Raw genomic sequence first — 24509 nt, 5'->3', positions numbered from 1 at the left:
ATTCTTTTGGTAGATTCAATAATTCTAATCAACTAACCAAGTATTGATGACCCTATTTTCAAGAATTTTAGGTGGGAACACTTAATTGATAAGAATTTTATTTTCGAAAGACAAGCTGGGAAATTGTAAAAGAAGTTCTCTATTTTCTGTCAAAAAATTCGCTTTTCTCAATTTTCAATCAATTTGAAAATAAGTAACTTTTTCTTCATACCAAACCACTTTCTTCAATCCTTATTGCACTCTCCACCTGGGAAGGCAAGTTAATTTATTTGCTTTGTTACCTTGTGTGAATGCGTTGTTGCCCCGTTTACGATCACCATTTTGGAACCCAAAAAAAAAATCAGTTTTACATTTGATGTTTGAACTTTTCAATTATATTTTGATACGTAAGAAATAAAATTCTTTTAACTTAGAAATGAATATTTAACTTCATATTCATCTGAAAAATGACACCAGTATTTCATTATGTTTTGATTAATTTAATTAAACTTTAAAGCATGAAATCCGTTGTAGTCTAGTTGGTCAGGATATTCGGCTCTTACCCGAAAGACCCGGGTTCAAGTCCCGGCAACGGAAATATCTTATATTTTTTTTATTTTTTTATTTTTTTCTCTATCGCTAAACAAATACAATGTTAATATACTTGAAATATAAATTTTTTAACTTTAAGGTGAAAGTTTATTTTCCTTTTACTTTTTTTAAGAATTATGTCAAACCATTATTCCTTTTCTCATAAATTATTACTCATTATTCCGTTCATATAATTAATGGTACATCTTAACTTTTTTTTTATATTACATTCACTATTTAAAAATTAATATTGTATAAATGTATATTAAGCATTAATCTGTCTTTGAAATTTTAATATATTGAGCAATTTTTTTGTTATTTTTATTTCTTTTTTTAAATAAATGTACGAATGATTTTTTTGTCATGCTTGTGAAATAATTGTATATTTTTCTCAATGAACATTATTATGATGCTTTCCTTGACTTAAAATATTTTGTCAGATATTGACTTAAATTATTTTGTCAGATGTTTTCAGAGACGAACATATCTAAAAAGGACACATTATTTTGGAACGAAGAGAAATTAATTTGTTTATCTCTCTTTCCTGTTTTTTAGTAGGGAGAGTTACTTTATTTACTATCATCAAAATTCCGTTGTAATCTAGTTGGTTAGGATACTCGGCTCTCACCCGAGAGACCTGGGTTCAAGTCCTGGCAACGGAAATAAATTTTTACAATTTCAAAATTAAAGCCTTTTTAAAGGTTAAGTTTATTTTCCTTTTAATTTCTTTAAGAATTATATCAAACCATTCTTCTTTTTCACATAAATTCTGACTCATCCTTCTTTTTCATATAATTAATGATACATCTTAACTTATTTTCATTAATTTTTTTATTAATTTCACTATTTAATATGGTATGGATGCGCATTTAGTCTTGGTTTTAATTTAAACTTTGTTGTTATGCTTATTTCTTTTTCTTAATAAATGTATGCATGAGAGAGTCATATGATGTTCTTTATTATGCTTGTGAAATAATTACAATTTTTTATTTATTTAACATTAAAATTATTATAACAAATCTTAAAGTTGTATATTAGGGGTATCTAATTAAAAAAATTTCATCATATATTTGTTCGTTGAACTATTAAATTAATTTTGAAGTAACTAAATATAGTGGTAGTATTAACTAAAATCATCAAGACATCACCGATCTTATTTTCATGTAAACAAACTGTTGAATTTTGATGAAAGCAAAAGTTTTAAAAAAAAATCTTGGCTGAAGTTCTCAAAAGGGCCAACTGTTTTCTGTAAACAGCAAAAAACATTTGATAATGCATCAATGGAACCTCCTTCATTGAACAAACATGCTGCCAATGCAATACAAAAGAACAAGATATAACACATGATGCAATGCCAAGAATTGCAACCTTAATACAGTCACTTTCATACTTTTAGTAACCAAACAACACTGGTATAAAGAATATGATAAAAACAACATATATATATATATATATATATATATATAGTGTTTTAATCTACCAAAAAACCCATCACATCGATACTAAACAGTTCTTACTAATCCTTCCAAACACATTTATAAAGGAAATAAAAGCACACCACGGAGGCAAAAATGGAATAAAAACAATGAGCCTCCTTTTTCTTAAAAAAAATGAGTTAATTGATAGGATATTGAGATATCATTTGAGCATATAGAGTTCATCAATCCCAGGAATGTGATTCAGTGGCCCCATAATGAATCAACGGCTACTTGATGATGCTGATAAGGATTTGTTGGGTTTCTTGCTCATGGAAATCTTTGTGTAAACAGTTTTGGTTCTGAAGGACAAGAGAATGTCTAAGAAGAAGCCAACAACACATGCTCCTGTCATGACTACAAAGACGAGTCTGTAACAGTGACCTCCGACACAGGTGTTGCCTCCTCCCTCAGTTGTCGTTGCTTCCATGTCATACAGTATGCCAGCAAGCAAACCAGAGAAAAGGAAAGAGCCCAGAGGAAGGTTAAGGATGAGAATGTTGTAGATGAGACCATAGTATTTCAGACCAAATAACTCCGAGGCTGTTGGAACTGTGATTGCAAGCCTAACCCCATAACATATCCCAACTAAAATTGATCCAATGTATAGAGAACCTGGCATAGCCATGGCCATCAGTATGTAACCAACAGCCATTAGAAGCTGAGATGCTGCATTCCAAAGAGGTCTTGGTGTTGCTGCTTTTCTGCAGATCAATTTTGGAATTAGAAATGAAGCTACACAGTTCAAACTTCATGAAATAATCTATCAAAGTCCTAACAACACCAACATTTAACACTGCTTTTCTGGTTGCAAATATACCCCCTAAAATAGATGATTAAACTTTAAAGACAAATTGATTCTTACTATAATAGACAAAACATGCACGAAATCAAGTCTCTGATAAATTAGTACCTAACTTACTGTAATAGACTAATCATGCTCCAAATCAAATTAATCTAACTTTCTTCTGCCTTGAGGCACAAAAAAAGTTCGTTAAGACTAAGATCTGTCCAAAAACTACTTTAATTCGGGCAATAATTTATTGTCTCGTCACCGATATGTATTATAATATTGACAATCAACAAGTTATGGTATAAGAAAAGTGCAAACTAAAAATTGAAAAAATAAATGTGAGTGAACATCAAGCATATGTACTATAATATTTTGACAATCCAACAAGCAAAAGTAAAATGTATGATTAGACAAATGATCCACAAGATTGCGACTAGGATATCCCACTTGCTATTCATTTTACTTTATTTGTTTCGTGTTAATTCCAATTCCAAGTGCTATATGTTTCTTCAGCCGTCATGTTCTATATTAAATTTGATTATTCACAATTGAAGATAAAACAAAATGCTTTTGTTTCGGTCACACATAGTATGAAAACATAATAAAAATCTACGAAAACATAACAGAAACGCAAGTTGGTTTGGTTGAGGTGGAATGATAAGACTTACTTGATGGTGAACTCGGAAACGGTACCCGAGATGATCCGTCCAAAGAATCCGAAAATACTCGTCAAAGAGACGAAAAGTGAGACATCCGGGTACCCGAGAGCCAACCCGATTTGACCCATATTGTTCATCACAGCCAAACCGGTTCCAACCCCGCAGAGAAACGACACGAACAAGATCCAAAAATCCACGCTCTTCAGCACCTCCATTATCGTGTGCTCTTCACCCACCTCCGGCGCTCTCTTCTCCACGAAAGCCTCCTCTTCCACCGCCGCCACCGCCGCCACGCTTTCGTTTTCCTTTTCCCCACTCCGAAGCAACGGTTCACTCGCTCTCTGCCCCTCCACGTCATTCCCCGCTCCGAGCCGTCCCTTGAAGTACGTGTACACCGGAATCCCCACCGGCGAAGCCAGTATAACGAGCAAAACGGCGACGAACACCCGCGACACCAGGACCCCAGGGCTGGGGACGAAGCCATACACCAAAAGGAAGAGAGCGACGACGACGGCAACGACGTTGAAGACGCCGAAATACCTGACCTCCTCGGCGCTTCCGGCGGCGGCGACGGCGGGAGGAAGCTCTCGGAGGAAAAAGATACCGGTGAGACAAACGACGAGGGGAACGAGAGAGAGCATGACGAGGAAGGAGGCAGGGTCGTCGGCGAAAAGCGCAGAACAGAGCGTAGTGAATATCGCAGTGCTCAACCCTACAAAGCCTTTCAAAATCCCCGAAACGGGTCCTCTGTTTGTCCGGAAGTTGCGTATGCACGTTACCAAAACGGCAGTGTTCATCCACGTCGAGCTGTTCCCTCCCATGCACAGAAACACACACATCTGCGTCGTTTTACCATTACTAAATCAATTACAAGAACTTTGAATTCCAAGTACCAAACACAAATCTGAAAAACCTCTTTTTTATTATACCTGCCAATACGGAAGGGGCTGGATTCTCTGGCTGACAACGAGCCATTGGACTCCGTACCCTATCAGGCCTTCCACGGAGCCTATCAGGAGAATGGCCCAAGTCGGAAAGCGGTCGGAGGCGAGGCCCGCGAGAAGCCCAAAGGCTTTTCCGATGTCTTTAGCGACGGAGAGGTTGTTGAGTTGCACCTGCGTGAGATGCATGAGTGATTTCAGCGCGTCGGAGTAATTGGAGAAGGTGTAGTTGTTGCCGGAGATGCACTGAATCCAGACGGCGGCCACGAAGCCCAGCCATTTACCGGTGGTTGAAACAGTGGGAGACGAAAAGACGGTTGCGGTGCCCATCGGATTGACCACAATCAAAATAGAATTAACGGTGCTGAGTATTTGGACATGGAGAAACCGAAAACGTTTGTGATGTATTTATAGTAGTGTTGTGTTCCCGAGTTTGAACACGTTAACGTTGAAGAGGGTGCAATCACTGTAGCTGCAATTGGACGGGAACTGTAGAGGTTTTCTTACCTTTTTTTTACTATTAAATTGATATTATATAGGATAGAAAAGTGTGAAATAAAAAAAAGAAATGTACTCTCTATGGTCCTTACCAGATTTAGATCGTACACATTATTTTTTAATATTCACTGTTTTCAATGGAGATCCACCATGGGACCAACTCGTCCACTTGATCACACATTCAGTAGTTGTTGATATTTTCAAACTCAGAATTGAAGAACATGATTCATCTATCATCAACACAGAGTCAGTCACCTAACTTTTTTTTCTTATTTTCCTGTTGTAAAATCTATTTTTTAATTAATAAATTGTATACAAACGTAAATTTAATATTTTTAAAATAGAGCATACCCAATCTGAAAAAAATAAAATTTAAAAGAATAAAATATTCCACTTTCCTTCTTCCTTTATGCTCAAGCATGCTTCAATCAAGTGTAGTCTGCACCCTTGTTTTCAGCTCCACTCATCCTCCATAAAAGATAATCAGGCTTTATTTGGTTAAATTTAAATAGATAGGTTTCTTTCTTTTGCTTTCAACGTCATTTATGGCTGATGTTGAACATGAATAGACTATAAAGGCTGTTTTTTTTTATATTATTATTATTATTAAAGTTGTTTTTTTTATTCATCACTGTTGACGTCATGACCTTTAAGAATGGAAAACACAATTTAAATATAATAACTCGTTGTTAGCAACAGTAAATAAAAACATCATAATAAATTTGTCTAGATGTTTTCAAACATGTTTTTCGGCAATAAAACATGATACACGTCTAAGAATATAGATCACTTGAGTAAATCAACTTAGAATTGAAAATTAAAAAACAGTATATATATTATAATAAGCTCAAACTTTATATCTTGACATCTTTTTTTATATGTGATAATTCTTGTATAATTAACATGTGAATCAGGCAATAATAATTTTATAAATAGTTAATTAAGTGATTATCACATTTTCTCTAAAATTGTCGTGGAAGTATATGATTAGATTTACCCATAAGTTACAATTGGTATTTTAATAAGCAATCTCATTCTCCAAAAATGGTAGGTAAATGTTGAATGATCGTTGTTTCTTTACAGCATATGGTCACTTAAATAGATAAAAAAAAAAAGGAATACACTTTGTGGTGACTTAATATTTAAATTAAAAGTATTCAAATAAAGGTTTTGATTCATCTGCAGTCGGCAACTTGGAGCAAACTTTTCAATTTTATATAATATTCTATGATCAATTTAACTCATCTCATGTTTAAAATGAAAACAATTATTGCTAATAATAAAATACTAAAAAGAAACTTTTTTACTCTATTGCAAATATATTTACTATATTCTTGTGTGGGATACACTAGAGTTTATAGTTTATAGAAACAATTTTCACAATGTTCATCGTAGTGGCCATATTTGACATTTCACATGTGTAAGGTACGACCACCTTGGTCGGTGTGTAGGTCCAACGTAATTCATTGTCTAATCTACCGTATAAGTATTTATCTACGTATGTACTGTTTAAGTGGCGCATGTGCTGTACAAGTACATGTAAGGAACCGGTATAAATTTTAAATCTTTGATTATCTATATTCTCTTTCTTTAATTAATACTCTAAAAATTAATGATTAATCTTAATAAACCCAGGATAAAAGTAAATAATAATTTTCCATCTTTATCAACAATTAAGTCCAAGTATTTGGTAAGAAGTGATGCGGAAATTGGTGGAGAATGTTGAAATTAATCAAAGAGTTGTTTGTTTCTTTTATAGTTGCAATAACTATAATATTTCGTGTGTGATTGTAATAACTGTCATCCTGACAGTTTATATAATTTGTGTATTGCTGTTGCAGTTAATAAGAAAATTTTTATCCTGTTTTTCTCTGCATATTGTGTGTGTGCGTGACCTGTAGTGTTAGACAGTTCCAACATAGTGGTATCAGAGCACGGTTATTACGAACCTTGTTGTGAAAGAAGAGAAGGGCGCATAATTGTTAGAGTGTGCAGCCATGACCACTGCAGGTATCATACCAGGGAACTTGCCTGTGTTTGATGGGCAGGGATATGAAGATTGGTGTGTGAAAATGGAAGCGATTTTTGGCTTTCAAGAAGTTGAGGAGATTGTAAAAGAGGGCTTTCAAGAACTCCCTAAAAATGCAACGGACGATCAAACATACGCATACAAAATGAACAAGAAGTTGGACTGCAAAGCGAGAGTTCTCTTACATCAATGCGTTTCCATGAACATTTTCCAGAAAATCTCCAAGGCCACCACAGCAAAGCAGATTTGGGATGTGTTGAAACAAGCATATGGCAACGCAGGGAAAACTAAGAAGGTGCGTTTGCAATCGTTGCGAAGACAGTTTGAACTCCTTTCTATGACTGATCAAGACTCAATTGCGGAATATTTCAACAAGATCCAAACCATTGTGAATTCTATGCGTGTTTGCGATGACAATGTAACGGACATTCAACTCATAGAGAAGGTTCTCCGAACTCTAACCCCAAGGTTTGATCACATTATTGTGGCCATCGAAGAATCCAAGGATCTAGAGGCAATGTCGATTGAAGAATTACAAAACTCATTGGAAGCACACGAACACAGAGTTGTTGACAGGAAGAATAATGAGAAAGTAGTCGAACAGGCGTTACAGGCCAAAATTGGCCAAAATACCAGAGGTCGTGGTGGTTGGACTCGAAGAGGTCGATGGAGATCGAGAGGAGGCAGAAGTGGAGACAGAAATCATGATTCTACTTCCCGTTCCTCTCACATTAGCAGTGACAGGAGAGGAGGCACTCAATATAGAGGAAGAGGAAGAGATAACAAGAAGATTGTAGACAAGAGGAGAATCCAGTGCTACAATTGTGAGAAATGGGGTCACTACTCTTTTGAGTGTTGGCAAGATAATGATAACAAGAAAGGGAAGAAGACTGAAGAGGCAAATTTGGTGCAAGAGGAAGAAGGGTCTGATTCAGATCCAGTCTTGCTAATGGCAACCACAGACAATGATGAAGATTGCACATCCTGGTATCTTGATACAGGATGCTCCAATCATATGACTGGGAATCGTGACTGGTTAATTGATCTTAATCCACATGTGAAAAATAGTGTTCGGTTTGCAGACAACAGCACTATAATTGCTGAAGGGATTGGCAAGGTTGTGATTACTCGGAATGATGGGAAAACAGCGTATATGAGTGACGTGTTATATGTCCCAAACATGAAGAATAATCTTATTAGTTTAGGACAATTGCTGGAAAAGGGGTATGTGATGAACATGCAGCAAAATCATATAGATATTTATGATTCTAAGCAGAGACTGGTGATCAAGGCACCATTGTCCCGAAATAGAACGTTTAAAGTGCACCTCAATGCTACAGCAATTCAATGTTTGGCTGCCACTAATGTTGAGGAGGAGAGTTGGTTGTGGCATTATAGGTTTGGCCACCTTAATTTCAAAAGTCTGAACAAGTTAAGCAACAGTCAGATGGTGTGTGGTATGCCATCATTACGTTCTCCCACGAAACCGTGTGAGGGATGTTTAGTAGGTAAACAACCAAGGAAGAATTTTAAAACTGTTGCTCAACACCGATCACGACAACCACTTGAAGTGGTTTATTCTGATGTATGTGGGCCCTTGGATACACCTTCGTTCAGTGGTAGCAGATATTTTGTCACCTTTGTTGATGAATTCACAAGGAAGATCTGGTTATATGTGATAAGAGAAAAACGTGAAGTGTTCCAAATTTTTGTAAAATTTTGTTCACTGGTTGAAAGACAGGCAGAAAAGAAATTAAAGATCCTTAGGACAGACGGTGGAGGTGAATACAACTCCAAGGATTTTTGTGACTTTTGTACAGAAAAGGGAATAGTACATGAGATAACTGCACCCTACACACCACAACATAATGGTCTGGCAGAGAGAAGAAATAGGACCCTACTAGACATGACTAGATGCATGCTAAAAGCAAAAAAACTCCCACACTGCTACTGGGGTGAGGCAGTAAGCACCGCTGCCTATCTCTTGAACAGGTGTCCCACGAAGAAAATGAAAACTATGACACCAGAGGGAGCATGGTCTGGAATCAAGCCATCTGTCCAACACTTGAAGGTCTTTGGGTCAATCTGTTACAGGCACATTCCGGATGAAAGGAGGAAGAAATTAGATGACAAGAGTGAGTCTCTTATCTTGATTGGCTATCACCCAACAGGAGCCTACAAGTTATATGACCCAAGGAAACAACAGGTAGTGATAAGCAGGGACGTAGTTGTGGACGAGGCAGCAGCTTGGAGTTGGGAAACTGATGCAGTCCTACACATTCCTTGTGTTCTGGAAGACAAAGTGGTGACTTTAGAACCTAATACTGCTGGTGATTTTATTAGTGGTGATATTGTAGCTGATGACACTAGAAGATCCCATCGAACACGATTTCCTTCATCCAGACTTTCTGATTATGAAGTCTACAATGATTCTGAGATAGCAGATAATGGAGAAATGGCCCATTTTGCTTTTATGGCGGGTGCTGAACCATTGGATTGGAAGCAGGCTATTAACATCAAAGAATGGAGGAGTGCGATGCTTGAAGAAATTGAAGCTATCGAGAGAAACAAAACCTGGGAGCTTTCAAACTTACCTCTCAACAAACATCCTATTGATGTTAAATGGGTGTTTAAAGTTAAATTTATGCCAGATGGATCTATAGCCAAACACAAGGCTAGACTTGTTGCAAAGGGGTTCCTTCAAAGGCCTGGTATTGACTACACTGATGTGTACGCACCAGTAGCTAGAATGGAGACTGTACGCTTGGTGATTGCTATGGCTAGCCTTAACAACTGGAGAGTATGTCAACTTGACGTGAAATCAGCCTTTCTTAATGGCCCTTTGGAGGAGGAAGTCTACATCAAGCAGCCACCTGGATTTGAAATAAAGGGTCATGAATCACAAGTTTACAGGCTAAGGAAAGCATTATACGGTCTTAAGCAAGCCCCTAGAGCTTGGAACAAACTAATTGATTCTTTTCTATTCAAGGAAGGTTTTACCAAGTGCACAGTGGAATTTGGAGTCTATGTGAAGGTAACGCAACTACAAAATCTTTTACTGGTTTGCCTCTATGTAGATGATTTGGTTGTTACTGGGAATTTGGTGGCAGACATTGAAAATTTCAAGAGAGACATGAAATCACAGTTTGAAATGACAGATCTAGGCACTCTGAATTATTTTCTCGGTCTTGAATTTGTACACTGTCGTGAAGGGATATTTTTGCACCAGAAGAGATACACTTGTGAGATTCTAAAAAGGTTTGGCATGGAGGATTGTAACCCTACATGCACACCAGTCATGGCAGGCTTGAAGCTGACTGAGGAGCGAGGTGCAAAACCAGTAGATGTAACTCTATTCAAGCAAATTGTGGGATCTCTTCGATTCCTATGCAACAGTAGACCGGATATCAATTATGGAGTTGGTCTTGTTAGCAGATTCATGCACAATCCGAGAGTGCCACATATGGCTGTAGCTAAACATATACTAAGGTATTTAAAGGGTACAATGGGATATGGTCTACTGTTTCCTAAAGGGGATAAAAGCACTTTAGTTAATCTGGAAGCTTTTTCTGACTCTGATTGGTGTGGAGATAAGGTTGAGAGAAAGAGCACCTATGGTTATTTGTTCAGATATGCAAATGCACCAATCTCTTGGTGCTCTAGGAAGCAAAACGTGGTGGCTTTGTCATCCTGTGAGGCTGAATATATAGCAGCTGCAGAGGCTGCTAGTCAGTGCTTGTGGTTGGAAAATTTACTGGATGAACTTAAGGTGAAGTGTGCAAGACCTGTGCAGTTGTTTGTAGATAACAAATCTGCAATATGTCTTTCCAAGAATCCAGTTTTCCATGGCAGAAGTAAACATATTGAGACCAAATTTCATTTTTTGAGAGATCAAGTCAGCAAAGGTAGAATTGAACTGGTGCATTGTGGTACTGAAGAACAGGTTGCTGATATTTTCACAAAATCTTTCAAACAGACGAGGTTTGAAAGATTGAGAGAGTTCTTGGGTGTAAGGTGTTTGGACTCTTTGATTAAGAGGGAGTGTTGAAATTAATCAAAGAGTTGTTTGTTTCTTTTATAGTTGCAATAACTATAATATTTCGTGTGTGATTGTAATAACTGTCATCCTGACAGTTTATATAATTTGTGTATTGCTGTTGCAGTTAATAAGAAAATTTTTATCCTGTTTTTCTCTGCATATTGTGTGTGTGCGTGACCTGTAGTGTTAGACAGTTCCAACAGAGAAAAGAGGTGAGAGTGAGTGAGTTTTTCTTTTTTTTCTTCCTACTTATGTCCCACTTTTTTGTGGAAATTAGGGTTTCCATTTTCAAATCTATCAATGTTAACTTTTTCTTCGATGGGAATTTAATTCCTAAACGATAAAACTTTCAACGACGTGCACCTTCGCATTTATTTACGAAGTCGACTTATTCATATTCATAAAAAACAATTGCAATATTAATGAGTTTTTCTTTAATTCATCCCAAGCCAAATTGAATTTTAGAAAAAAAAATTATATTCACTAATTAGAAAATTAAATTTTAGGTTTAACCATAAAAACACGTATAGTTTAGAAATTTTGGTTTAAGTAGCAATGAAATAATCGTTCAATCAAAAAAAGATGTTTTTCAGAGTACAAGCAACGGTTTTTTTTTTTTCTTTCTTTCTTCCTTTGTTGACAGAAGTGCAAGCAAGAATTTCTTTGTTGCCTCCCCTAAGATTTTATCATATCTTTGTCACAATCTTAAAAAAAATACCCGTCGTGACCTAGAATGTTATGTGAGAGAGACATGTTTCGTGGAAACATTGATCTATGCTTTGCTTAACGTAAACCTGTTCAACATAATTCTTGGTCTAAATTTTCTCCATGAGAGATTCTTAAATTTAAAAGGAAAAATAATAGAAAATTTAACAACCTGGTGAAGAAATTAAAGTAATTAACCTTTCTTTCAGCAAGATTTGAACTTCGTTTTTCTAAATAAATAAAAAAATTATTTATTAACATTACATGGACCATTATTCCCCCTTAACTTGCAGATATTTTTTTGTGGTATTTATGAATGAGTTAGAAATCTGGGTGTGTGAACAGTTGGCACCATAAGTGTCTGAAAAAATTGAATTTCAACTTTAATTCTCTTCCTCTATCTCCCTCAGCGCATAAGTGTGTGGGGTAAGTTCTCAATTGTCTTTTTTTTCCTTTCTCTCGTTTCGTTTCTAATTATATTCGTATTTTGTGAACCTGTTTTAGCAAAAATTCCGTTGTAGTCTAGTTGGTCAGGATATTCGGCTCTCACCCGAAAGACCCGGGTTCAAGTCCCGGCAACGGAAATATCATGTTTTTATTTATTTTTATTATTTTTCTCTATTGCTAAACAAATATAATGTTAGTAATACATGTCGTATACCAATGTTCTGTTTTGTTTTTTTTTTCTTTTTAATAAAAACGAATCTAAAAACTTTTAATGAGATTCAATAAATTTTCTGGCATGTTCATTGTAAAATAAAATTATAATTTTTAAACTGTAAATCAAATCCCGGTCCTAAATTTAAGGATCCAAGTCACAAGTATTTATTCCTTTTTGAAGATTCGTGATCTGTGGTTTGTTTGTTTGACTTTTGAAATAGTGGTTATCTTATTTTTATAATATTTTAAGATATTTGTTACTATTTATTACTATACATTTTATTTTTTAAAATATTTTATATATAAATAGAAACACAGTATTAACACGGGTCAACTGTCGACACGTGTCACTCTCTTTAAAATATGTTAAATAATTATGTATCCACCTAAAAGGAACGGGTGTTGTTTTATATATAACTTTTTAGAAACCATGGTGGAAAGCATAAGAAATTAAAAACTATTATGTTTTATGAATATTTTATTAAATATTATATACTACTTTTTGTTTTATTAAAAATATTGGACTTGCACTTTTCCTACCTGATATGATATTGAAAAATGACGTAGTTGAATATATACGAGAGAGAAAAAAATTAAAAACAAAAACAAAAAAAGCCAAAAAACAGCTGTCTTGGTACCGTACGGGTGTGAAGACAGCGCATGTTGTGTCGGATTGTGTCCTGTCTGATAGAGCCAAAAAACAATCACCACAACCCTACTGTTTAATAATTTGATTTTTCTAAAATAATAATAATAGAATTTATGTAATTAGAGTGATATTAAAATTAGGGTTAAGCACGAATTTAATCTCTGAAGTTTGATTTAAAATTTGAATTTATTTTTGTTTGAAATTTTGATATATTTTAATTTTTAAATTTTATAAATAAATGAATATAGTCTTTTTAATTCACTTATGTTAACATTTTTTTACGTCTCAAATATTTTTCATATTAGTATTAGAGTTTTTTATATTATTTGACACATTCTTTGTTTAATATCTACCGAGAAATATGTTCGACACTTCAAAAAAAGTTAACGTAATTGAGTTAAAAAAACTATATTCATTCATTTTTAAAATTTAATGACCAAAATATATTAAAGTTTCTGACAATAACGAATTTCGATTTTGGGTCAAAATAAATAGATTAAAATCATACTTAACCCTTAAAACTATTTTTAAAATATATCATTCAATTCTAAAAAAGTTTATTTAATAGTGTGAAACCTAATAATATATTTGGTATTAATAACACTGACCCTTTGGGAAGTAAATGAAATAAAGTATGTAAATACATTTTTGAATGGAGAGTTTTATGACATAACAATACTGTAAGGTTTAAATTTGATCTTTAAAACTCATCTGTACCTAATCCAATTCAATTACTGTCATTTTAGCAACTTTTATTAAAATATAGTAAGAAAATTTGTTTATGTCTTTATTTTTTTTTTTCATATGATAACTTTTTGTTAAAATTTAATAATAAACTACATAAAATCATTATCTATTATAAAAGTAATTATTGAAATTACAAGTTTTATTTTATGAATAATGTAATTTATTTATTTAAAATAAGAACAAAAATAATTATTTTTTTCAAAAAATAATCCAACATAAATGAACCTTCAACTTTAATAAGATATGGTTAATTCAATTTTTTAACAGAATTATAAAATAAATTATTTATTTATTTATATAGTAAAAATTAATTTTATCTCTGATTATCATAAAACTTTTACTGAGACACGTCCAAACAAAGTTAAAATATTAAATTCAAATGAAATTGGATTTGTGAAGTTGAAATCAAAGTTAATAATTAAAAAAAATAAATACGCCTAACTTTATCGATCATTGACTGTGTTTTTCTCATCGCTTTTGATAACTGATAGGATAAGATGTCGTACCTATAAAACCAACAATGTCATATTCAACACATAATCATCACAAAGCTGCAATTTATTTTTAATCACCAATTCATGATAACGAGTGTGTCCATTGTTTGGAACAGTAATTATTATGTTAACCTTCATTAATGAATATTTAAATTCATTTTTCTCTACCCAACTATATGGTCATTAAATAATATCTCAAAATATGGATTGAACCAAAAATAACAAACAAGAGAGAAGAAAAAAACATTTAACTTCATAAGTAAAATAATGAGAAAATAGAGTGAAAGTATGATAACAGAAAAAAAAAGAAGATAATTTATACATTAAAAAAATAGTGAAATTTGAATGAAGATAAGATGAGAGTTTGTATGGTTCACATATCTTACATTAGTGCCTTGTCCTATCAACAATCAAACGACAACGTTAAAGATAAGACGAAACTCGGTTCATTGTGTTTGTTACGGCAAAAACGAAAAAGAAAGGAAAGATGATCAGAGAGAAAACAAAAATAATTATTAAACTGTGCAAAAAATTAAATAATATAAATTACTATGTTCTTTATTTTTTTTAACCCAATAAACCAGAGAAAATATTTTAGTATTATTATTATTATTAATTTTTCTCTTCTATACAAATATGGCAACTAATTAATAATACGTGCATTAAAATCTTTTTTACGTTAATATATTAAAAATAAGTAAGAGTGAGGGAGGGAAGGACATCATTGTTTTTTTTTACATCGTTTAGTTTGGTCTTGTATTTAATGATATGAGAAGATAAAGGAAGGAAATGACGATTATTTTAAAATGAAATTATTAAAAATTATGTTATATTGACAAATTGAATATGATTAAGAGAAGAGGGTAGACATTATCATAGGAGTAAATATTTAAGGAGCTTGAGTTTAAAATCAACATTAAAATTTAAACAAAAATTGTACACACAAAAATAAATAAAAAACCAATTGTATTTTTCTTAGAAAATCCAAAATTTAAATAGGTATTTTAAAAAATAATAATGTAATATGAAATTTGAATCCTAATTCAAAATCATCTACGATAACCGGCAACGAAGTCTTGAATTTTAATAATAATAACAATTAGCGAACACACATGTCGCGTTTATGTATTCGCATTTTTTAATTTTTATAAGATCAATAATATTTATTTTTAATATATATATATAATAAATTTTAAAATAGTTGTTAAATAAAATAATTGTTAAAAAGGTTTTTAAAATAACGGTCAAAATAAAAAAGATTTAAAAAAAACGGTTAAAAATAAACTAATTATAAAATAATTAATTTTTAAAATATTAATTAAGAGTAAAATTGAAAATTAAAAAGTGGACAAAAAAAATTCCATTTATATATTGTTATAGATAAATAAATTGTTTCAACTAAAAATAGATAAAACGTTTTGGTAATTTTTTTTATAAGCCATTGATAAAGATTTGATATTTAAATACATTAAAATAATTTAAATATCAAAGAAATTTAATTTTATAATATATATTTTTAAGGGATATATTTAATATTTACAGTGCATTGAAACATTATTTTTTTACTTTATATTGAAATAAATCTTAAATATGTGATTATAGTGAAGAATTAAAAAAAAGCATAGTTAAAATATCTAAAATTTAAAATTTGTTAAATAAAAGTTTAATAATTTGTTTTCATTAATTAATATATAAACACCAAACTACAAATCAATACAATATTTTAAACCAAAATGTTACTTCACAAATACTTTTATAAATGTTCTATACATTTTGCAATTAATATTTGTTCTTATGTCACATCAACACTATCTTATAAAAATGAGTACAAGTCATTTTGTATCAATAACTCTCCCATGCTCACTTTGTTAACTACATAAATCAATGTTTTATAAAGTTTGTCATACGCATGGAAGATATTCTCATGTTGAAACTTCTCAATGACCATGAAAGAATCAATAACGGGATTTGTAATAAGATCAGTAATTTTGTAGTATTTTTTATCAATATGCTGAAATGTTATTGTTAGAAATAAGTTTTAAACTTAATTCAATTTCATAAAATCGATTTGTAAAATAATATTATATTCACTTATTATGAATTGATTTTATCTTTAGATATAGTACTTCCAACAACTATTAATTTATTTTAAAATATTGGAAACTATATAACAACATGATTATTTTCATTAGCAAACTATAAGACAAGAATTAAACTTTGTAAACATTAAAAGACATTACACGTGAACAATCTTATAATCTTTTAAATCACATCTTAGATGATTTTGTTTGACCTACGAATGTTTATGTGTTAAACAATACTTAAAATTTTATTTAAAATTAATAAAAGTTAAGTAAAACATGACAGGTTACTTAGAATTAACCAATATTTATATAAGTGATTTAAGAGCGATTATTAGTAAAAAGTACTCATGTTGTAATTTACAACATTAATTTACACAATAAAACTCGAGATTGAGATTTTGAAGTATACCAAACAAGTATATAAACATAAACAGTTCCATTTTTTTCTTATCTATTTAAATTAAAATTACATGTTATTATATTCGCATAAATGTATAAGAAGAATAAATTTTCAAACTTGACTTTTTATTAAAGTTTGGGACATATCGTTATACGACTTTTGACAAACTGTTTTTTCTAAGTCCTAAAACAATCGTAAGATTACATATCAATGATATTTATGAAAATTATAGAATTTTTTTAAAACGCAGTTCAACTTTATTTTTTATGTTTCACCTATTTTCAGCAAATTGTTTTTAAAAAATTAAATGAAAAATATAATACATAAAAGTAAAAAAAAAAAGACAGAAAAAAATTGAAAATTAAAAATAATTGGAAAAGTTAAACGAACAAAATATATAATAAAAAAATAATTTGCCAATAATCAAACAAAAATGACAAATTCTGGATATCTCATCTCAATTGATAGCTCTTTCATAGGTATTGGGCCCTTCTTAAAGTCCGTCGGCAAGAATAACATAAATAATGATATATATATATATATATATATATATATATATATATATATATATATATATATATATATATATATTTTTTTTTTTTTTCATTATTATATTTAATCTTTATAATATAATTTCTTCGTAATACTCCCGTCTCGCTTTCAAAGTCACAAATAAAATTCGTATTTGATAAATTATATTGAATCAATCAGCTATTTCTCATAACTATATAATACTCTGGTTATACTAATCTAATAATCATTTAACATTTGTAAAATAAATATTTATTAAGCGATTTCAATTTTCCACGTCTTGTTCAACATTTCGTTTTAAACAAAAACTGGAAAGCACTTTTTATTTCTTCTTTGAATTTATCTAAAAACAATCCCTTTCATGTGCAACTCTTATCTCTATGTATGGACTTTCACGGAAAATCATTTCTCCCATCATATTATAAACATATTTGAAAATATTTAATTTACAACACACTAGAACTATAAATGGTTATTCTAACCATAACCTCATGCTATTCTCCACTCATAATTAATTTTCTTTTATGAGTTTGAATCATTAGTAAAATTTCAGAATAAATTTTCAAATTTTGACTTTCTACATCAATATACACCAAAACAAGTATACTTTAACATGATTTTTCCTTTAAAATATATTCATCATCCTCAATTCACAGTTTAATAAGTATCGTCCATTAAATCATCAATATACAACACACATATCCATTGACAAGGTCATCATCGTCACAATTTCATACATAATTATATTATAAAAGTTCATCCGCAAATATTCACATAATCACCAAGTATATTACATAATAACTTAACAACACACATGCAAAATTAGTTAGGTATTTTTTAAAAATAAAACTGCAGCTTGTACAAAATTCCAAAAGTTATATTCTTACGTTCACATTAAAGATAACTTATTCAAGAACTCAATACAAAAAGAATCAACACAGTTGAATAATTATATAAAAAAGTTATGTACTAAACAAGTGACAGATGTCAAAGTTGTCAATAACCTAATATATGAGAAATTGTCCATTTTAGACTTTCAAACAAAGATTCCAACAGTCAAAACAAAACATCATATGTCTAGAACCTGTTGTAAAACTTTCAGCTCGATCTCATGGTTAATGAAGTAAGAATTCAATTTTTTTCGAGATGACTAAGAGCATAAAAACTCAACTCGTCCAACGAGAATGCTCGCCCAACGAGAGAAACTCTATGTTAAAATTAATTTTGGCACTTACTGAGCAAGTCGTCACCCAGCAAGTTTGCACGATAGAGAAGCTTAGAATCTGCAGTTTCGTCACTGCCCAACATACTACAAGAGCCAAAGTCAATTATACCATGTCAGAAACAATCTTTAACTAGTTGCAACCCCTTAATAATACAAACGTATTTCAATTAACATGCATTTAACAAAACTCTAAAATTTTTCCATAACACATACACATCAAGACACGTAAAAATTAGGTATTTCTCCTTTCTAAATAAAATCAATAACTCATGGAACAAAAAAGTCATTATGCATCATAACAACGGTACCCGTAACACAAATTCAACAAGCAACAACAAATTTGACAAAAAAATCATCATGCAATTTTTTAAATCCCAGCTTCAGTCATCTTGTTGTGTTGGACAAATTTCTACTATTTCTTCAAGGTGTTCAAAGATCTAGAAACTCTAAAATGGCTCTAGAAACATAAATACAACTTAAGAGAACATACACAAGAAAGAAAACAACGGAGTGGAAAAACTCTCTTCCCATGATTATGTTGTTAACTCTAACGAAAAGAAAGAAAAATATTAAATTTTAAAAAAGGAGAAAATAAAAAAAAAAGAAAGATGATTCTAGAACATTTGATTACGAAGTAATCTTATATATTTTAAAGAAAAAAAAATAGAATTTTACATTTTCTATTCATGAATCAATTTTTTTTTATATAATATATGAATATAACGTGAAATAAGAGAATTATATAAATAACTAAAAGATATTTCTAATAAACAGGTAAGATATATTTTCATATATTAAACTTGTAGGTATAAAAGAAAACTGGTGAAATTTTTTTTTCAAAAATGAATTGAATTTTAAATTCTTTAACCTGTTATCTTATCTCAATAAAACGTTACTAACATTGTTTTTCCCTTCAGAAATTATTTTATCCACTAACTCTGATTTTTGTCGGTTTGTGACCATGAGACTTTTCGAGTGTAAAATTTAGTAATATTTGTTTAAGGTAGTGTAAAATAATACTTTTACACTACCTTAAACAAATATTACTAAATTTTACCAATTTTTTATTATTATATGAAATTGTATCTCTTAAATAATTTAAAAATATTAAAAACAAAAAAAATAAAAAAATATTTAAAAAATAATATCTAAAATTATAAAAAAAAATTATCAAAATTAATAATAAAAAATCATTTTCTTAAATAATTACATTCTTAAAATATGATAATTTATATTAAAAAAAGTTAAATATAATTAAAAAATATTGTTTAAATGGTTACTTAAACATTATTTATTCAATGAATTCAAAATATTAGCACTTGTTCAAAAATTTGGGAACCACGACCTCCTCATCTTTAAAATAGAATAATGATATTTTAATATTTATTAAATAAAAATTCCATTTAATGATACAAAATAATAATATATCAATTATATTTATTTTATTTTTAATTAAAAATTCCAATATACCATATTATATTCATAAATACAGGGTGAGAGTAATTTTTAAGGCTGTAAAAGTATTATTTTTTTAAAAAAATAAATAATTAATATTTTTTTTTACTGTGGCTCACGTTGCGCACCGCCCTCTGTTGCGAGCTTGAATCATCTTCAGCTCCAGCTACAGTTACTTTCGGTTTTTCCAACGTTTCGTTTACACTACGAGGTCTGAAACGAACCCAGTATGTCATCTGCCATGGGGGATAAGAAAGTTTCGCTTTTTCTTTGATTGGGCATCAGTGAGCAAAGAGGGTATCGAAGCAATGCGTAAAGCGATCGCGTTTCTCGTTCACCCACGATTTCTCCTTCTTTTCCTTGTTCTCTCAATTTTCCTCATTTTCGCATATACTGGTTCTACTACTACTTATGGCTCTACTACTTCAAAACTGGTAAGCAATTTAACTCTTTCTTCCTATACTGTTGTTATTTGGATCTGTTTTGGGCAATTGGGCCTGGTTTCAGGCGTAATGATGGTATTAGTGTGAGTATGATGGTGTTTGGTACTTTTTGTTTTCAGTTTGTTTGCACTGATCTGAACCTTCCATTGCAATCGTTTGCCGCGTTGTTTGAATCTATACTTTCTTTTTTCTGATAGAATGAAATTAAAATGCGCGTTTTTGTCTTTTTAATTTTGCTTACATTATCTGTAATGTCCACCGAGGAAGTGCGCCTCTTAAGCAAAACTATTTAATGTAATATAATGGTTTTGCTTTCGGATGCATTTTAAAATTTTCCATTTTAATTACTTTTGTTCTTGTTGGCTTCTTCTATACAAGTTGATTGGTGATGAACTCTCATGGCTCGATTCTGTGGATTGTGCTGGAGCTGTGTAACATGCTTATGTATTATGATCTGTTCCTTCTTCATTTTTTGAGTATAAGTTGCTTAAGGATTTTTTTGGATGGGTTAGTGTATGCGGTACTAGCAGGTGTATGAACCAAGGTAAGGTATTTCAAGTTCCATCCGCAGACTAGAAAAACTAAGTAGCTTCATGAGAAAAATGGGGTTTAGCTGCCAAATTGCATCAAGGGTGGGACATGCAAATATTAGCTAGTTTGAAAAGGCATCCATCTCTGTAGATCGATTTTGTTTACTCGTGCCTTGTTTGGTTTTAGAAAGAACAAGATAATGGACATTCAAATGGAGGGTCGAGACACGGAGGTTGTTATTTCACATGATTCCTTTAATTATTAGTGAAATGTATCTATGGTGTAGGTCCAAATCACGAGATGCATTTAGAGCTCATTGATGGCTGTGATCAGTAGAAATATGATTGAAATTGATGAAGACAGGGTACTAGGTTAGGATAGCATATGGGTGGAAGAATGTGACATAAATAGAAAGAGGACGGTCTTTTGATGAGAAAAGCAATATGAAAAATGTTGTAGCCCCAAGGCCAGCAATACTGCTAGAGTTAACTTTATCCTTTGATTTCAGTTTGAGTTTTCAGCTGAAATCAAACCATCATGTCTGTGTTCAAACTTCCTCGTTCGCAGCTTATTATGAGCATTCCCTGCTTTTGGGGTGTTACCCTCATTTATATTTGAATGAATTTCAGTTTAGACTCGTGTCTTTTTAAAACTGGAACTTGCTTCTTTATTTGTGGTGGTAGCTCTCTATTTGGTATAGGTTCATTGGTTAAAGTTGTATCTCGAGTCACATCACATTCTGAATATATGAGGCTTTTTTTATCCACTTTATCATGTGTGAACCTGTATTGAGAGCATTATTTATTGACACTAAATACCCATGAAAATTAAACAATGACTCATGTATTAATGAGAATAATGTCAAAAACTATCTCATTTAAGAGTAAATCCTAAAAACGTTCTAATGTAGGAATAGTATCTAAGAATATTTTCATTCAAGACAGTGATTTAGATTTATAATACCGCGGTAGATTAGGAGTCTATTAATTTGTATGAATACAAGTTACTTCTTTAGTCTTTGAATAAGATCATCGTATCAAATTTTTATACTCATATTTCAAGGTTATTTTCGTTTTCTCAACTCTCTTTCTCTGTAAAACCTTGTAATTTCAACATAAGGTCATCTGTAAATTTTTCCAACTTATGATTTCCATCTTAACTGATAAACCTTTCCCTTTTCTAATGTAGGTTGTTGAGGAGAAAATTGAACCGGTTCCTGAAATTACACACAGAGTGTTCTTGGACATTGATATTGACAAACAGCATTTAGGTTGTCTAGCAATATTTCTAGAAATTTTACCCAATGCAATCATTTGAATCAATTTGACTTACAAAATAGCTCCTGCAGGTAGGATAGTGATTGGATTATACGGCCAAGTTGTACCGAAAACTGTGGGTATGTCAATGTCCTTCTATTTCAAGTTCTCCCTTCTGCAGCTTAATTGTTAAAAAAAATATGAATTTTCATTCTTCCTGAACCACGAGTTAGCTTCTTTGTTAAAAATGTCATGTTTGTGGATAGTCATTTTCTTTCACACTTTTGTACAGGGTGTCTAGACCTCAGTTATTTCTGTACACTCAGACTTAAATGTGCTTGATGAAGTTTTCTTGTTGGATATATAGCTATTTACATGCTGTAATGTTTACTCATACTTTACAGCAGTGCAATTTCTAATGACTGAATTTTCTTTCTGCAGAAAATTTTAGAGCTTTGTGTACAGGTAGCTGTAGTCTCTTCATCTTGTGTATTAATTTGATCCCGACTGGTCCTTGCACTGATTAGGAGTGTTCCATGTTGTGTAGGGCAGAAAGGAAAGAGTGAAAATGGCTTAAAGCTTCATTACAAAGGAACACCATTTCATCGGATAGTATCTGGTTTTGTGATTCAGGGAGGAGACATTGTTCATCGTGATGGTAAAGGATCTGAATCTATTTATGGTGGCACCTTTCCTGACGAGAATTTCAAGATTAAACATTCTCATGCTGGTGTGTACAATTTTTATTATAGATATTTTAGAACTTGATTTTTTCTGTCATTTGTAAGACTTGTTTGACTTTTTTTATATGAAATCATACTCCCATGATATCAGGCGTTGTCTCTATGGCAAATTCAGGACCTGATTCCAATGGCTCACAGTTTTTCATTACGACGGTGAAGGCCAGTTGGTAAGTTATTTTTGTCCTGATAGTGCATGGTTTGGACAATTTCTAGACTGGGGAACAGATGCAGTTGGATAAAGTTCTCATAGGTTAAGCACAGTCTTTTTCAGGTTTGCACACACACCGAAAAAGAGTAGTCTATTAAGAAGGAGAGTCTCAAGACTTAATGCGAGATTCATAGCATTGTCACCCTTTTAAGGGGTCACGTTCACGACAACTTTTTTACACTATCAAGACTTATTCAAATATCAATATTTGGTTTGCACCTTAATCCAGGTCATAAATGACTATCTATAGCTCAACTCTTAATGGAAACACTAATTGTTAGGATTTAAGCACAACAGCAGAGCCTAACTTAAAACACTAATCCATTTGGTGGGAGAATCATGAAGCCTAACTAGTGGATCAATTAGTTGATTTTACCTAATGTGAGACTCCAACAAATAGACTCTACCTTTGAATTTGTTTTTATAAAGGAAAAATATATGCTCATTGGGTCATTATCAATAGTTAGTACTTATTAGTTATGTTATGATGTCAATTTAGATGTAAACATTGCAGGTTGGATGGAGAGCATGTTGTATTTGGCAAAGTTGTACAAGGCATGGATATTGTGTATGCAATTGAAGGGGGAGCTGGAACCTACAGTGGAAAACCCAGAAAGAAGGTAGTGATAGCAGATTCTGGGGAGATAGATAAGAGCCACTGGGATGATGAAACTTGAACTTTCTCCCTTTTGGTAACTAACACTACCACATCATGCTTCGATTATGGTATTGTAAAACTATTATTTGGCTTCATTCAGGGTCTAAACCATGCTTTACAAAACATAGTTCAAACATGCCAACTTGACTTAAAAGAGAATTGGTAGATTGTTACTGTTAAAAATATACTGAAATCCAGTTTCTTTTATATGTGACGATCTTAGCAACATGCTGTATTTGGTATTTTTTTAGTCTGTTTTATGTTTTCTGTTTATTATATTTTTTAAAGGCCATTCTTGTGTATTTATATTTAACACTTCATATTAATACAGCCGTCTGCTGTAGAACAAGGGGAAGAGTTATTTTATTAATTTTTTTTTTTTGCCACAGTTTTTATAACTATCTCATAGCTGATTTGATTCCATCCTTCTATTTCTCTTTCACTGTAAGAGAAAAATGTTCGAAAGTAACACACAATTATAAGTTATCTATCTTGGAAGTAGCTTTCACGACAGTTAATTTTCACTAGATGCCAAGTTGTTGATGCTGTCAGAGGCTAATGTTTGCTCTTAACATTTTATTTGACTAAAGAGTTAAATTCACATGCTGAGCATATTGTTTTAAAATTGGGGAAATGTTTTCAGAAGTATGATTTAATTTGGAAGTTTATTTAATGCTATATGTCACGATGAAAAATACCTACATCTAAATAAATGA

At 31.7% G+C, this 24509-nt stretch overlaps 2 protein-coding genes and 3 non-coding genes across 6 annotated transcripts; 4 read left to right on the top strand and 1 right to left on the bottom strand.

The window, feature by feature from the left end:
* Positions 1 to 503: 503 nt before the first annotated feature.
* On the top strand, positions 504 to 576 carry TRNAE-CUC (transfer RNA glutamic acid (anticodon CUC)). The gene has a single exon. It is a non-coding gene; the product is annotated as a tRNA-Lys (tRNA).
* A 583-nt stretch (positions 577 to 1159) lies between these two features.
* On the top strand, positions 1160 to 1232 carry TRNAE-CUC (transfer RNA glutamic acid (anticodon CUC)). The gene has a single exon. It is a non-coding gene; the product is annotated as a tRNA-Glu (tRNA).
* Positions 1233 to 2066: 834 nt separating this feature from the next.
* LOC114169477 (protein NUCLEAR FUSION DEFECTIVE 4-like) lies at positions 2067 to 4947 on the bottom strand. The gene is made up of 3 exons (XM_028054639.2): positions 4427 to 4947; positions 3507 to 4336; positions 2067 to 2749 (listed from the first exon to the last, which is right to left on the bottom strand). Exons 1-3 carry the CDS (start codon positions 4766 to 4768, stop codon positions 2269 to 2271), a joined length of 1653 nt encoding a protein of 550 aa, XP_027910440.1. The 5' UTR covers positions 4769 to 4947; the 3' UTR covers positions 2067 to 2268.
* Positions 4948 to 12220: 7273 nt separating this feature from the next.
* On the top strand, positions 12221 to 12293 carry TRNAE-CUC (transfer RNA glutamic acid (anticodon CUC)). Its single transcript has one exon. It is a non-coding gene; the product is annotated as a tRNA-Glu (tRNA).
* A 7802-nt stretch (positions 12294 to 20095) lies between these two features.
* On the top strand, positions 20096 to 24035 carry LOC114168630 (peptidyl-prolyl cis-trans isomerase CYP21-1-like). 2 transcript variants are annotated; one of them, XM_028053518.2, is made up of 7 exons: positions 20096 to 20388; positions 22117 to 22198; positions 22277 to 22324; positions 22626 to 22649; positions 22732 to 22914; positions 23019 to 23094; positions 23650 to 24035. In XM_028053518.2, the coding sequence occupies exons 1-7, from the start codon at positions 20263 to 20265 to the stop codon at positions 23810 to 23812; spliced, it is 702 nt and encodes a 233-aa protein (XP_027909319.1). In that variant the 5' UTR covers positions 20096 to 20262; the 3' UTR covers positions 23813 to 24035. The 2 variants fall into 2 exon arrangements, with proteins under 2 accessions (XP_027909319.1, XP_085524818.1); XM_085668692.1 differs by lacking the exon at positions 22626 to 22649.
* The last annotated feature ends 474 nt before the right edge of the window (positions 24036 to 24509 follow it).

Source organism: Vigna unguiculata, chromosome 11 (assembly GCF_037176805.1).
Source record: "Vigna unguiculata cultivar grain cowpea cultivar isolate G323 ecotype 2 chromosome 11, ASM3717680v1, whole genome shotgun sequence".
Classification (NCBI taxonomy): Eukaryota; Viridiplantae; Streptophyta; class Magnoliopsida; order Fabales; family Fabaceae; genus Vigna; species Vigna unguiculata.
The sequence above is the reverse complement of the archived record's forward strand: the minus strand, read 5'-3'. Positions and strand labels throughout refer to the sequence as shown.